This window comes from Oncorhynchus nerka, linkage group LG15 (assembly GCF_034236695.1).
Source record: "Oncorhynchus nerka isolate Pitt River linkage group LG15, Oner_Uvic_2.0, whole genome shotgun sequence".
NCBI classification, from domain to species: domain Eukaryota; kingdom Metazoa; phylum Chordata; class Actinopteri; order Salmoniformes; family Salmonidae; genus Oncorhynchus; species Oncorhynchus nerka.
The window spans coordinates 71,752,025-71,765,726 of NC_088410.1; the positions used below are offsets into that span (position 1 = coordinate 71,752,025).

Sequence of the window (13,702 nt, forward strand, 5' to 3'; positions counted from 1 at the left end):
GTTTTTGGGGAGTGACAGAGGAAGCAGCAGCTGCATGGTTCACCTGTCCTGTCCTGTACACGGCTCTCCATCAACACTGGCTCTTCCCTTTTCATAGGCCGGCACCTTCCCGTGTGTACAATCAATGGAATCTCACATGTAACACATATCTAATGTGACAACATTTACAAGATCCCAGTCCCACTGTTCTGCAGACATGTAGAATGGTAGGGTTTTCCATTTGTTTAAGTCCACAGTGATTTAAGAATGATACGCATAAACATAGGCCCCATGACCTCCAGTCAACAGGTCACCAGCAAACAGCTATGTACTTCAACTATATGTAAAGCCTAATACAGACATTGTTTAAACTGCACATTAATTCAAACATGCTTTCTCATTGCACAGGAAGAATGTTGTCAGAAAACCTGGAGACTCTTGCGAATGGAGAATTCAATTGTTTTCACATACATTACATTTACTTGGTTAAGGGTAGAACTCACAGTACTTAAGCCACTTAAGACTACTGTCACTCTGTGCTTATCTAATGTGAATATTATGAATGCAGCCACTCAGAGTCTATCAGCGAGCCACAGAGCACCCTGTGAGAGAGGAGAGAGAGCGGACCAGAGGGAAGCACAGGCAGGGGAGACCTCAGCAGAGCAGAGCAGGGTCGGGGAGCGGCCCGTGGGCATGGCCTCTCTCTCTGTCACCACTTCGTTAGGCACGAAACACTAATCCTGCTTGTGTCTTTATTACCCTCTCTGTGGAGGAGCTAGGGGGTGGCTGGGGGGGGGGGGTACCGCTGCAGGGACCAGTCATCAGCATTAGTGTTTGAAGATAGGCCATGCTGCATGGCATTAGGGGATCTAATGGAGGCAGAGAGAGAGATATAGACACTAACAGAAAGAGAGACTGCATACAAAATGGGATAGAAAGAGAGAGGGGGGGGGGGTTGGGAGACAGGCAGTGTCACTTGTACCCCCCTCAAAATAGTTTGGGAGGGGGCATAGTCTGAGGGCAGGGAGATTACTGCAACCATAAATGGCTCTAGGGCAATTGTGTGTTTGAGTCGTTACACACACTCTAATCAAAACAGCACATTCATGAGCTGCTGCTTCAATTTGCAACATTGTCTCTGTTGCATGTAAACAACATGTCCTCAACTGGATTTACATGGATATCTTTCAGCACATAAAAACGTGGAAAATAAGTTATGTGAGTGGTACAATTTTATTCTGTTTGACTTGATGATAAGTATTATGTTGTTTCTAACTTTTGTTAGATCAAGGGAGTGAAATTAGTTTTCTTTTATGGTATCCATTGGACTGCAAACACCGACAATATGGAAGTTCAGAAATCTAAGTTCCCTGAAATCGAGGTTCCTTGTTGAAAGTTGAAGTTACTGAGCTGGCGCCACCTTGTGTCTGTTGAATGGCCATCTGCTAATCCAGGTGTTTAACATTCACTCACTGTCACCTTGTTCCCCAGATCCCTCCACACACAGGCCTCCAGCTGTCACCTGAGCACTTGGTAGCATAAGGTAATATCATCGAGATGCAATCAAGATTATATGCTTGCCACTCATCGCCTGCTCTTGGAGGCTCACAATGCGTGAAAAAGACACAAGATAAAGCTTATGCACAGATCGGCAGATAAAATGTCACTAAATATTCATCCCATATTCAACTGTAGTGGTACAGGCTCTACCTGAGTGGGAGGAAAAACCCAACCAAGAGTAGTTACCATAGAGTAGTGGATGTATGATTTGAATCACACCACCACACTATGACTGAAATGTAGCAATTGAATGTATTTTCAAAACTCTCCTCAAATGTTTTAATCTCTCCCCATAGAGCCAATTTTACTGTGACCATATTGAGTAGTGGCACCTCTTTCCTGAGTTTCTGAAGCAGGGTTTGCTGCTGTGTATCTTAACCCAACAGGGCCTTTGCATGTACATTCATGTCGCAAAAACGAGTTTATTTCCATGTTTACACCGTTTCATATTCAGAGCAATGGTAACAGGATTACTTTGTGACAAACGGTAATTGGTGGAATTCCCTCATTTCAGTCAGTGGATTTTTTTTTTTTTTCTTTCTGAAAATGATTCTGTAGTGTAGAATCCCCAGTGGTTGGATTCCAGAAGCCCTTCAGGTTTATGAGTAGACCTCTGTGGTGTGCCAGATAAAGCAGAGCAGAGGGAAGGCCTGGCATGGCCTGGCATGCAGGAGGCAGAACTCGCTGGGGAAAATAATAAGCTAGAGTTCACTGATCAACACTCATGCTCCTGCTCCTCTAACAGACATCGGCATGAAGATATCATCTGTGGCCCAATGAGCAGAACACCAGAGAGACAAATCTCAACAACAACAAACATATAAATATGATTTATACACGGAACAAAAATATAAATGCTACATGTAAAGTGTTGGTCCTATGTTTCATGATCTGAAAAAAAATATCTCCGAAATTTTCCATATGCATAAAAAGCTTATTTATCTCAAAGTTTGTGTACAAATTTGTTTACATCCCTGTTAGTGAGCATTTCTCTTTGGCCAAGACAATCCATCTACCTGACAGGTGTGGCATATCGTCTGAGACCAGCCACCCGGACAACGGATGAAACTGTGAGTTTGCACAACCGAAGAATTTCTGCACAAACTGTCAGAAACCGTCTCAGGGAAGTTCATCTGTGTGCTCGTTGTCCTCACCAGGGTCTTGACCTGACTGCAGTTTGGCTTCGTAACCGACTTAAGTGGGCAGATGCTCATCTTTGTTGGTCACTAGCATGCTGAAGAGATGGCAGACAACATGTATGGCATCATTTGGGTGAGCAGTTTGCTGATGTCAACTTTGTGAACAGAGTGCCCCATGGTGGAGGATGGGTTATGGTATGGGCAGGCATAAGCTACGGACAATGAACACAATTGCATTTTATAGATGGTCATTTTAATGCACAGTTACGAGATCCTGAGGCCCATTGTTGTGACATTCATCCCCTGCCATCACCTCATGTTTCAGCATGATAATGCACAGCCCCATTTTGCAAGGATCTGTATGCAATTCCTGGAAGGTGAAAATGGCCCAGGGCCTGCATACTCACCAGACGTCACCCATTGAGTATGTTTGGAATTCTCTGGATCGACAGGTACGACAGCGTGTTCCAGTTCCTGCCAATATCCAGCAACTTTGCACAGCCATTGAAGAGGAGTGGGACAACATTCCACAGGCCACAATCAACAGCCTGATGAACTCTATGAGAAGGAGACGTGTCTCACTGCAAGTGGCAAATGGTGGTCACACCAGATACTGACTGGTTTTCTGATCCACACCCCTACCTTTTTTTAAAGGTATCTGTGACCAACATATGCATATCTGTATTCACAGTCATGTGAAATCAATAGATTAGGGGCTAATGCATTTATTTTGATTGACTGATTTCCTTCTATGAACTGTAACTCAGTAAAATCTTTGAAATTGTTGCATGTTGAGTTTACATTTTTGTTTAGTGTACAGTCGTGGCCAAAAGATTTGAGAATGACACGAATATTAATTTTCACAAAGTCTGCTGCCTCAGTTTGTATGATGGCAATTTGCATATACTCCAGAATGTTATGAAAAGTGATCAGATGAATTGCAATTAATTGCAAAGTCCCTCTTTGCCATGCAAATGAACGGAATCCCCCCAAAACATTTCCACTGCATATCAGCCCTGCCACAAAAGGACCAGCTGACATCATGTCAGTGATTCTCTTGTTAACACAGGTGTGAGTGTTGACGAGGACAAGGCTGGAGATCACCCGGTCAAGCTGATTGAGTTCAAGTAACAGACTGGAAGCTTCAAAAAAAGGGTGGTGCTTGGAATCATTGTTCTTCCTCTGTCAGCCATGGTTACCTGCAAGGAAACACGTGCCATCATCATTGCTTTGCACAAAAAGGGCTTCACGGGCAAGGATAATGCTGTCAGTAAGATTGTACCTAAATCAACCATTTATCGGATCATCAAGAACTTCAAGGAGAGCGGTTCAATTGTTGTGAAGAAGGCTTCAGGGCCCAAGAAAGTCCAGCAAGCGCTAGAACCGCATCCTACAGTTGATTCAGCTGCGGGATCGGGGCACCACCAGTACAGAGCTTGCTCAGGAATGGCAGCAGGCAGGTGTGAGTGCATCTGCACACACAATGAGGCAAAGACTTTTGTAGGATGGCCTGGTGTCAAGAAGGGCAGAAAAGAAGCCACTTCGCTCCAGGTAAAAACATCATGGACAGACTGATATTCTGCAAAAAATATAGGGATTGGACTGCTGAGGACATGGGTAAAGTCATTTTACCTGATGAATCCCCTTTCCGATTGTTTGGGGCATCCGGAGAAAAGCTTGTCCGGAGAAGACAAGGTGAGTACTACCATCAGTCCTGTGTCATGCCAACAGTAAAGCATCCTGAGACCATTCATGTGTGGGGTTGCTTCTCAGCCAAGGGAGTGGGCTCACTCACAATTTTGCCTAAGAACACAGCCATGAATAAAGAATGGTACCAACACATCCTCCGAGAGCAACTTGTCCCAACCATCCAGGAACAGTTTGGTGACGAACAATGCCTTTTCCAGCATGATGGAGCACCTTGCCATAAGGCAAAAGTAATAATTAAGTGGCTCGGGGAACAAAACATTGATATTTTGGGTCCATGGCCAGGAAACTCCCTAGACCTTAATCCCATTGAGAACTTGTCTTCAATCCTCAAGAGGCGGGTGGACAAACAAAAACCCACAAATTCTGACGAACTCCAAGCATTAATTATGCAAGAATGGGCTGCCATCAGTCAGGATGTGGCCCAGAAGTTAATTGACAGTATGCCAGGGCAGGTTGCAGAGGTCTTGAAAAAGAAGGGTCAACCCTGCAAATATTGACTCTTTGCATCAACTTCATGTAATTGTCAATAAAAGCTGTTGACACTTCAGTATTCCATAGTAACATCTGACAAAAATATCTAGAGACACTGAATCAGCAAACTTTGTGAAAATTAATATTTGTGTCATTCTCAAAACTTTTGGCCACGACTGTATATACACTACCGTTCAAAAGTTTCGCGTCACTTTGAAATGTCCTTGTTTTTGAAAGAAAATAAAAAAATGTGTCCAATGAAATAACATCAATTTGATCAGAAATACAGTGTAGACATTGTTAATGTTGTAAGTGACTCTTGTAGCTGGAAGCGGATGATTTTTAATGGAATATCTACATAGGCATACAGAGGCCCATTATCAGCAACCATCACTCCTGTGTTCCAATGGCACGTTCTTTAGACTAATTGAGTATCTGGAGTATCAGCATTTGTGGGTTTGAATGCAGGCTCAAAATGGCTAGAAACAAAGACCTTTCTTCTGAAATTCATCAGTCTATTCTTGTTCTGAGAAATGAAGGCTATTCCATGCGAGAAATTGCCAAGAAACTGAAGATCTGGTACAACGCTGTTTACTACTCCCTTCATAGAACAGCGCAAACGGGCTCTAACCAGAATAGAAAGAGGAGTGGGAAGCCCGGTGCACAACTGAGCAAAAGGACAAGTACATTAGAGTGTCTAGTTTGAGAAACAGACTCCTCACTTCCTCATCTGGCAGCTTCATTAAATAGTACTCGCAAAACACCAGTCTCAACGTCACCAGTGAAGACATTGACCCTCGGAATGCTGGCCTTCTTATATTTGGCAAAATATCTCTCTATTAAACAACAAAGGATTACTTCATAAAGTTATACAATTCAGGAAAGATGTGTCTGCTCTGCAATATTTGAGTAGTTGTGGCCTTGCACAGATGGCTCAGAGACTGAATTTGCATTGTCAGTGTATCAGCCTAATCCACTTTCTTACCAGGTTACCTGGTTTTCAAATCACTAACAGGCGTTTCCTGAGTTTGATCATAAACATACCATGAGCTCCTTCTGTAAAGAAATGAGTAAATGGATAAATAAATCCATGTTTTAGGCAAATGAGCCGGTGTACCACTGTGGGTCTGGCTCAGTTGATCCCAGCTGCATTTGTCGGTAATCACCGGTGCCTTTTGGATTGGCTCAAAGGCACGCAACAAAAAAAATCCGCCAGCACCCCCTACACTTTGCCTAATCTGCTGTTTCACTGGGATCTTGTTCTTCGCACAAATGTGAAAGTGAATCTCTGCGGCAGAATGCACAGTTGCACATTAAACTGGGAAGAGTGTCGGCACACTAAAGCCCCAGACATTAAATCTGGGATTTACACTGGAAAATAATTCCCTGGGGTTCCTTAAGAGATGTCTTTTCAATTGAGAAGGATTTGATGCAGAAGTTCTTAGACAGAGCTTCAAGTTTTTAGTTACCTTCATTTCCTCATTTCAGAAAATCTTGAGAAAATCACATATTAGTTTGAACTAGTTTTCTTTCAGATCTTTTAACCACTGTATAATAAACATTAGGGTTTTAAATAATGTATTTAATCATATAAACCTCAATTGCATTTATGTTTGGGCAAACAAATGCTCGAAATTGAAGGCTTGTTTTATAAACACCTATATATACACAGTAGTTTTATTGACAATTTATAGGTGAATGCCTCCCCCTGGTGGATGTACTTGAACCTACCAGTGCAGATATGTTGCATTTTAAAGTGAATTATGTTGCATCATATCTAAATGAAAATGTATTATCGTACACTCCGCATAATAAATTACGTAGGACTACAAATATTCTACGGTGTATAGAAATGGTTTAATAAATTATGTGATATTCTTTGATAAATTCATCCAAGCGTATTGTTTGTCACCTCAGCGAATCCGTAGCTGTAACTTACGTATATGAGTGTTCCTGCCAAGATAAAAGTCCTCTCACAAACAGTTGGTTTCCTGTTGCTGACAGTCACACACCTACTCTCTCAAGAATGGCAGGGAAAAAGGCATTAGTAATCCTCTCTAAAGGTGCAGAAGAGATGGAAACAGTTATACCTGTGGACGTAATGCGTAGAGCTGGGGTTAGTAAACTTATCAAGTTAGCTAAATGGGTTGCGCACACTAAACACTGATATAGTTAAGTTGAGATTGTGCTAACGTTAGCTGGCTGGCTCAATTTAGCTTGCTAAAAGCTGCATTTTAATTAGCTAGTATTTTAACAGATATTTTATTTACCTAGCCACAGTCAAGTTGAAGCTGCAGTCCAAGTTCGACACACATACATATCTCCTTTTTTGTTGCACTAAGTAGCTAACGTTACCTACCTTGCTAGAACACAGCTATAACACGTCTAGCAAGCTAACTTTATGTTGTACTACTTAACTATGGTCTACCTTAGCTGGCCAAATATAACAGACATGATGAACAACGGCAGTTGTATCCATGGTTAGTTAGCTAATGTGTTGTCATTGTGTTAGCTAGCTAGCTAGTGTGTTGGCACATTCAAAACATGTAAGGTGAGTAAAAGGCCACTGCAAATGTCAACGGTGACTGCACTGTAACTACTGTAGGATAGGAAAAGTCCCATACTCCTTTGATTATTGGGAATTTATGGTTAAGGGGCAATGTCTGCGGATGGTCATTGAAGTAGTTGTGCTTTTGTTTGTGTCCACATCTTGCAGATTGCTGTGATGTTGGCAGGGTTGACGGGCAAAGAGCCTGTGCAGTGCAGCAGAGATGTCTATCTTGTTCCTGATGCCAGCCTGGAGGATGCCCGCAAGCAGGTCAGGTCCTGCCTCCAGACCCTGCAGTCATATTAGTCTACACAGCATGCTGTTCTCTGACTGCATAACGTTTACAATGCATTCTGAATCTAATGTTTTTCCACTTAAAAACTTTATTAATTGATTTAATGTACAAGGTTGATGCATCGGAAATTGGTACTATAAATGTGTTATCCGTGACCTTGTATCTTTTGATGCAGGGTCCGTATGATGTGGTTTTTCTGCCAGGGGGAGCTCTCGGTGCCCAGCACCTGTCAGAGGTAGGGATGCCCTTAATGTTTGGCATTCATTGCAAAAACTTTTAGCTGCATATTAATCTCTCCTGTGTGTCCCTGGCATTGGCAATATAATGTTGCAGGTAGATACTGTAACATTTGTCTCTTGTTCATGTTTTGGTTGAAAAACAATAAATATATTTTTATGAACTCTTTTTCCTACATTTTAAATATAATTTAATTGGTATGCTCTTGAGATTATTCTTGTTTATAAAAACAAGCAAATATACAGTGACTATATGATGCTTAATTAATGTTATGGTTTTAGCCCTTACAACTACAAGCTCTGAAAGTTGTTTCACAATAACTTTAAATTGATTTTCAGTCTTGCTGGAAACATTGACTCATCTATTGCCCTCAATATTTATCAGACTGTCCATTTACTGAAAAGTCAGTGTTATAACACACATTCTGTATGAGTGTAGAGTGACTCAACTCTCTGTATGTGGCCTCCATGTTCTCTTGTAGTCGCCTGCTGTGAAAGAGGTGTTGAAGGACCAGGAGGACAGGAAAGGGCTGATCGCTGCCATCTGTGCAGGTACTGTTCCTTCTGCGAAAATGTACAAATCCACCTCTAGATTATGGCTCACACACTCCAGGATGTATCTGTGCCAATGACCACAGCTGGGGCAAGATTGCTTAGATTTAATCTTGAGTTAAATATGTAACCAGTGATTTCTGTCAGACATGGAGTGTAGTATAAGGCTGTCACCTTTCCGTTATTAGTAAGCAGGAAATCAATACACAATGAGATTATGATAGAACGAGATATTAGTGCCACTGACAAAGCCCCTACCTCAGAGATTTTCTGCCTGCCTGTGCTGATGAAGGGCACTGAAAGGATGTTGTCAGAGCAGAGTAAAGGGAAAATCCTAGAAAACATCTGTTCCCACAGGAATATATAATGAACCTGCCAAATGGATGACCAGCAGCAGTGTCACATTTTGCTCTGCTTAAGTGAAAATAATGCTTTCTATTTGTAGTGTGAAAAGTGCTTGACTCAATTACTCCATGTATAGCAGGTAATGTCATAGACCCTCGGGTCTCCCATTTCATACTCCTCTTTCTAAAAGTGGAAAGACTATAAGTGGAAAGACTAGAAGACTATACGTTTGTGCATAATAATCTTCATTGTCATCTGAGAGAGGGATGCACTGCCTCCTGCTGTCCCAGCCCTGGCCAGACACTCTCTCTGGAGACGGCCGTTTGTCCAGCCTGGTGTCCTCAGGACGGAGCGGAGGCAGGAATGTAACGGGAGGAGCTGGGCTCTACTTAACTGGCAGGCACCTGCTCTGCCTGCCAGAGAGGAGTCTAATCTTTAGACTGCATGGGAAGGCAGCCAAGGACCATGATCAATAGCTTTCTATTTATTAAGTCGGAGGATGAGCTTACTGCAGTGCTAGGACATTGCCAATGTTAATGCAGCAGACACAAACTCCATTATTTTTAGTCTCCGTTTTCTCCCTTCCTCTAAATATGGTGTGCAGAGGTGGATTGAAACCGTATACGCTATGTGGTTAATTTTAGATCCTATTTTATGGTAGTGTGATGTCTATTAATGAGTCTGGCTTTTAGTTGGGATGTCACCTCAATGTAACATGCAAACAAAAGTTAAGGTGTATTGATTGTGACACCTCTGGGTTTTTGGGAAGGAATAATTTGACACATTTTTTTGTCCAGTGAGTGCCATGTCTGTTTTGAACAGTTTGAATTGAATACAGAGACAGATACTGGTCTAACTCCTGTTCCCTCCTCACCTCAGGTCCCACGGCGCTCCTGGCACACGGTATTGCCTACGGCAGCACAGTCACCACCCACCCTGGTGCCAAGGACAAAATGATGACTGGTGGTAAAGCTACACAAACCGCCTGGCTGTCACAGGGCTAAGGTTCAGGTTAGGGTTGCAAATGGCCAGAACCTTTCTGGGAAATTTCCGGAAATTTTCCATGGGTAGTTAAGCCTAGGAATTTGGAATTTTGCCTAAATTCTTATAACAGTGAACCTTGTGTATCCCACAAAAAAAGGCAATTCTAGATCTTATTTTAGTGAAACTATTCTGAATTCGATGGAATTGCAACCCTCGCATGTGCAGTGCACTCTTCCGTCAAATGTGCAGTGCACTCTTCCGTCAAATGTGCAGTGCACTCTTCCGTCAAATGTGCAGTGCACTCTTCCGTCACATGTGCAGTGCACTCTTCCGTCACATGTGCAGTGCACTCTTCCGTCACATGTGCAGTGCACTCTTCCGTCACATGTGCAGTGCACTCTTCCGTCACATGTGCAGTGCACTCTTCCGTCACATGTGCAGTGTCTGAGCCAAGGACTACATGCTTTCTGGTAAGTTTTGATCACAATACTGGATGGGGTGAAAATATTTTATGACAATTTTTTGTTAACTAGTAAATAGTAGCCTACAGCAACGTGTGTTTAAATCCTTTCTAACTTGTTAACAATTCCTGCTAGTTAGTTTTTGCTACAATGTGGGTTTTAGCTTGCAATTCAATTCATAAACATGTATCTTACAAATGAGCTGTTTAATCTAACTGCTTAACTATTTATCTGTACATGGAATTGTATTTGTTTTTTTACAAAACAAAATCTCAATCTTTACAGGAAAATTCCACGGGCACTATCTGATGTGTGGAGACATTTCACTGCTGCTAATGTAGAAGGAAAAACTGTGTACATTTTGCAAATACTGTGCCAAATCATATGTGAATGCAACAAAGATGCAGAATCATCTGGCAAAGTGCATAAAGTTCCCTCGTGCTCACAACAAGCAAACTCTGAAAGTCCCTTTACTTCTAGTCGAGGTGAAAATTATGAATCGGACACCTTATCGATAGCAACGGCTCATGGTCCTCCTGGAATCAGATTTTTTTTTGGACACAATGGAGGAAGTCAGATGAGTCAGATGAATGTCTTGCTCGAGCTGTGTATACAACTGGTTCACCTCTGCTCACAGCCGATGTGTATTGGAAGAGATTTCTGAATGTTCTTCACCTAGCATTCACCCAGACATACTTTATCTACTTATTTGCTGGATGCAGAGTTCAAGTGGAGGTCAAGCAAATCATAGAGAAAGTAGACTGTATTGCAATCATCTCTGATGGATGGTCGAATGTTCATGGGCAAGGAATAATTAACTACATAATCTCCACCCTTCAACCAGTATTCTACAAGCGCACAGACACAAGGGACAACAGACACACCATTCTCTACATTGCAGATGAGCTGAAGGCAGTCATCAATGACCTTGGACCACAGAAGGTATTAACACTGGTGACAGACAATGCAGCGAGCATGAAGGATGCTTGGTCTAAAGTGGAAGAGTCCTACCCTCACATCACACCCATTGGCTGTGCTGCTCATGCATTGAATCTGCTCCTCAAGGATATGGCACTGAAAACAATGGATGCACTCTACAAGAGCCAAGGAAATGGTTAGGTATGTGAAGGGTCATTAAGTTATAGCAACAATCTACCTCACCAAGCAAAGTGAGAAGAATAAGAGCACCACATTGAAGCTGCCCAGCAACACCCGTTGGGGTGGTGATGTCATCATGTTTGACTACTGCAGGGGAAGGAGTCTCTCCAATAAATGGCCACATCACAGTCTGACGATATGGACAGCCCCATCAAGAGGATCCTCCTGGATGATGTATTTTGGGAGAGAGTGGTAAGCCTGAAACTCCTGAAACCTATAGCAGTAGCCATGGCATGGATTGAGGGAGACAATCCCATCCTGTCTGATGTTCAGACTCTGCTTGCAGATGTAAGAGAAGAAATCCGTACTGCCCTGCCCACTTCCCTGATGCTCCAAGCAGAGGAAACTGCAGTTCTGAAATACATCAAAAGCGTGAAGAGTTCTGCCTGAAGCCCATACACGCTGCAGCATACATGTTGGACCCCATCCTGTCTGGTGCAACGATCAACAAGGCATATGGTGTCATCACTACTGTGTCTCGCCACTTTGACCTGGATGAGGGCAAGGTTCTTGGCAGTCTGACGAAGTACACTTCCAAGCAAGGGCTATGGGATGGAGATGCTTTATGTCAGTCGTGCCAGCGTATCATCAGGACTTTGTGGATCTGAGGCTCTTTCCCCTGTTGCCTCCATCATCCTCCAAATACCACCAACATCCGCTGCCTCAGAGCACAACTGGTCCTTGTTTGGGAACACACACATCAAAGCATGCAACAGGCTGACCAATACAAGGGTTAAACAATTGGTGGCCATCTGGGCAAATCTGAAGCTTTTTGAGCTTGACAACAAGCCATCAACAAGGTTTGAAAGTGACCGTGAAGATGAGGCCTCAGATTCTGATGTTCAAGAGGTGGACATTGAGGTCCAGGGAGAATAGATGTAAGCCTCAGAGGAAGACAACCAAAGCTTTAGTTTCTAGATGATCATTATACAGATGTATTTTGAAAACATATTTGGGAGATGCGATAGATCATTGGGGATCATTCAATATTCCCTTTATTTTGTTCTGTGAAATCATCCCATGTGAAGAGTCAACTCATTTAATTAAAGTTAAATTTAACAAATGTTTTTCTTAATTTCTGTTGGATAATAATAATTTGCAATTGTCTAATTAGAAACAAACCTTTTACCTTATGTCTCCATATGATATTGTAAATATATCCAATTGCAAAAAACATCTACATTTAAATGGTATTAATATTAAATTGCGTATATTTCCACAAAGTTTCCACCTCTGAATATTCCATAACATGTGCAACCCTAGTGCAGGTTGATTAATCTCTGCACTCTATAGCTAGTTGATAGCCACTGTTGTACTTGTTTGTTAGTTGGATGTTACACAAAATACATGCACATGTAGGAAATCTTCCTGTATGATGATTGCTGTGTGGCAGGAAATGCAGCACAATGAGCAGATCCCAAGTACTACTGAACAGTGGTGACAAACGATTGTTGTCCTTTGTGTCCAGCAGAGGGTGCTGTAACAAGTTTCTTACTTTATGATAGTCATCAATACAAGGTCATTATGCACCAGCATTTGATCAGATTCAATCAGTAAACACTAACATAAATAATTCAAAGAGACTGCATATACACAAGTTAAATTACGTAATAAATGCAAGAAGGTTAAACCAATGAATAACTTGATTTGAACAAGTGGTACTAAATAATCCCCATTTGCAGAGTATTACACAATGGTGTTTCTCTCTCTTCACCACTGTTCCTCTCCACTCCCTAGGCCACTACAAGTATTCTGAGGCTCGAGTCCAGAAGGATGGCCATCTGATTACCAGCCGCGGGCCAGGAACCAGCTTTGAGTTTGCCCTGGCCATTGTAGAGGAGCTCATGGGGGCTGAAGTTGCTGCTACTGTCAAAGCACCTCTGGTTCTGAAAGACTGAGTGGTGTTGAGCCTTTTAAACTAAAGCACTGTCAACTAAACCCTAAGTACTCTGCACTGTTCATCATGGTACAAATGCCAATTATTGTGAACAAAGAATAATTATTTACAGGATAATGTGCAATAGTAAGAATATGCATTTTTATTATTCTCTTCTATCCTTCCCTGGGACATGTTGCCCCTGCACTTTAAGCATCAGTGATTTGGGATTGTTATTGCTTTTGTATAGGAAAATCACCAATGTTAAATTGTATTGATTTAAATATCAAATATATTGCTGTCTTCACTGTCCAAAAGCACTGATGTAGCTTCATCATTAAAGTCAACTGAGCCCCCTTCAGACTCTCGGTACAGTGACGGTATGTGT

At 42.2% G+C, this 13,702-nt stretch overlaps 1 protein-coding gene across 2 annotated transcripts; it reads left to right on the forward strand.

The window, feature by feature from the left end:
• The first annotated feature begins 6,825 nt into the window (after window positions 1–6,825).
• On the forward strand, window positions 6,826–13,675 carry park7 (parkinson protein 7). 2 transcript variants are annotated; one of them, XM_029683445.2, is made up of 6 exons: window positions 6,826–6,975; window positions 7,576–7,677; window positions 7,878–7,937; window positions 8,421–8,490; window positions 9,715–9,801; window positions 13,176–13,675. In XM_029683445.2, the coding sequence occupies exons 1-6, from the start codon at window positions 6,886–6,888 to the stop codon at window positions 13,334–13,336; spliced, it is 570 nt and encodes a 189-aa protein (XP_029539305.1). In that variant the 5' UTR covers window positions 6,826–6,885; the 3' UTR covers window positions 13,337–13,675. The 2 variants fall into 2 exon arrangements, with proteins under 2 accessions (XP_029539305.1, XP_064857951.1); XM_065001879.1 differs by having other exon boundaries at window positions 9,715–9,846; window positions 13,176–13,264.
• Window positions 13,676–13,702: the final 27 nt, after the last annotated feature.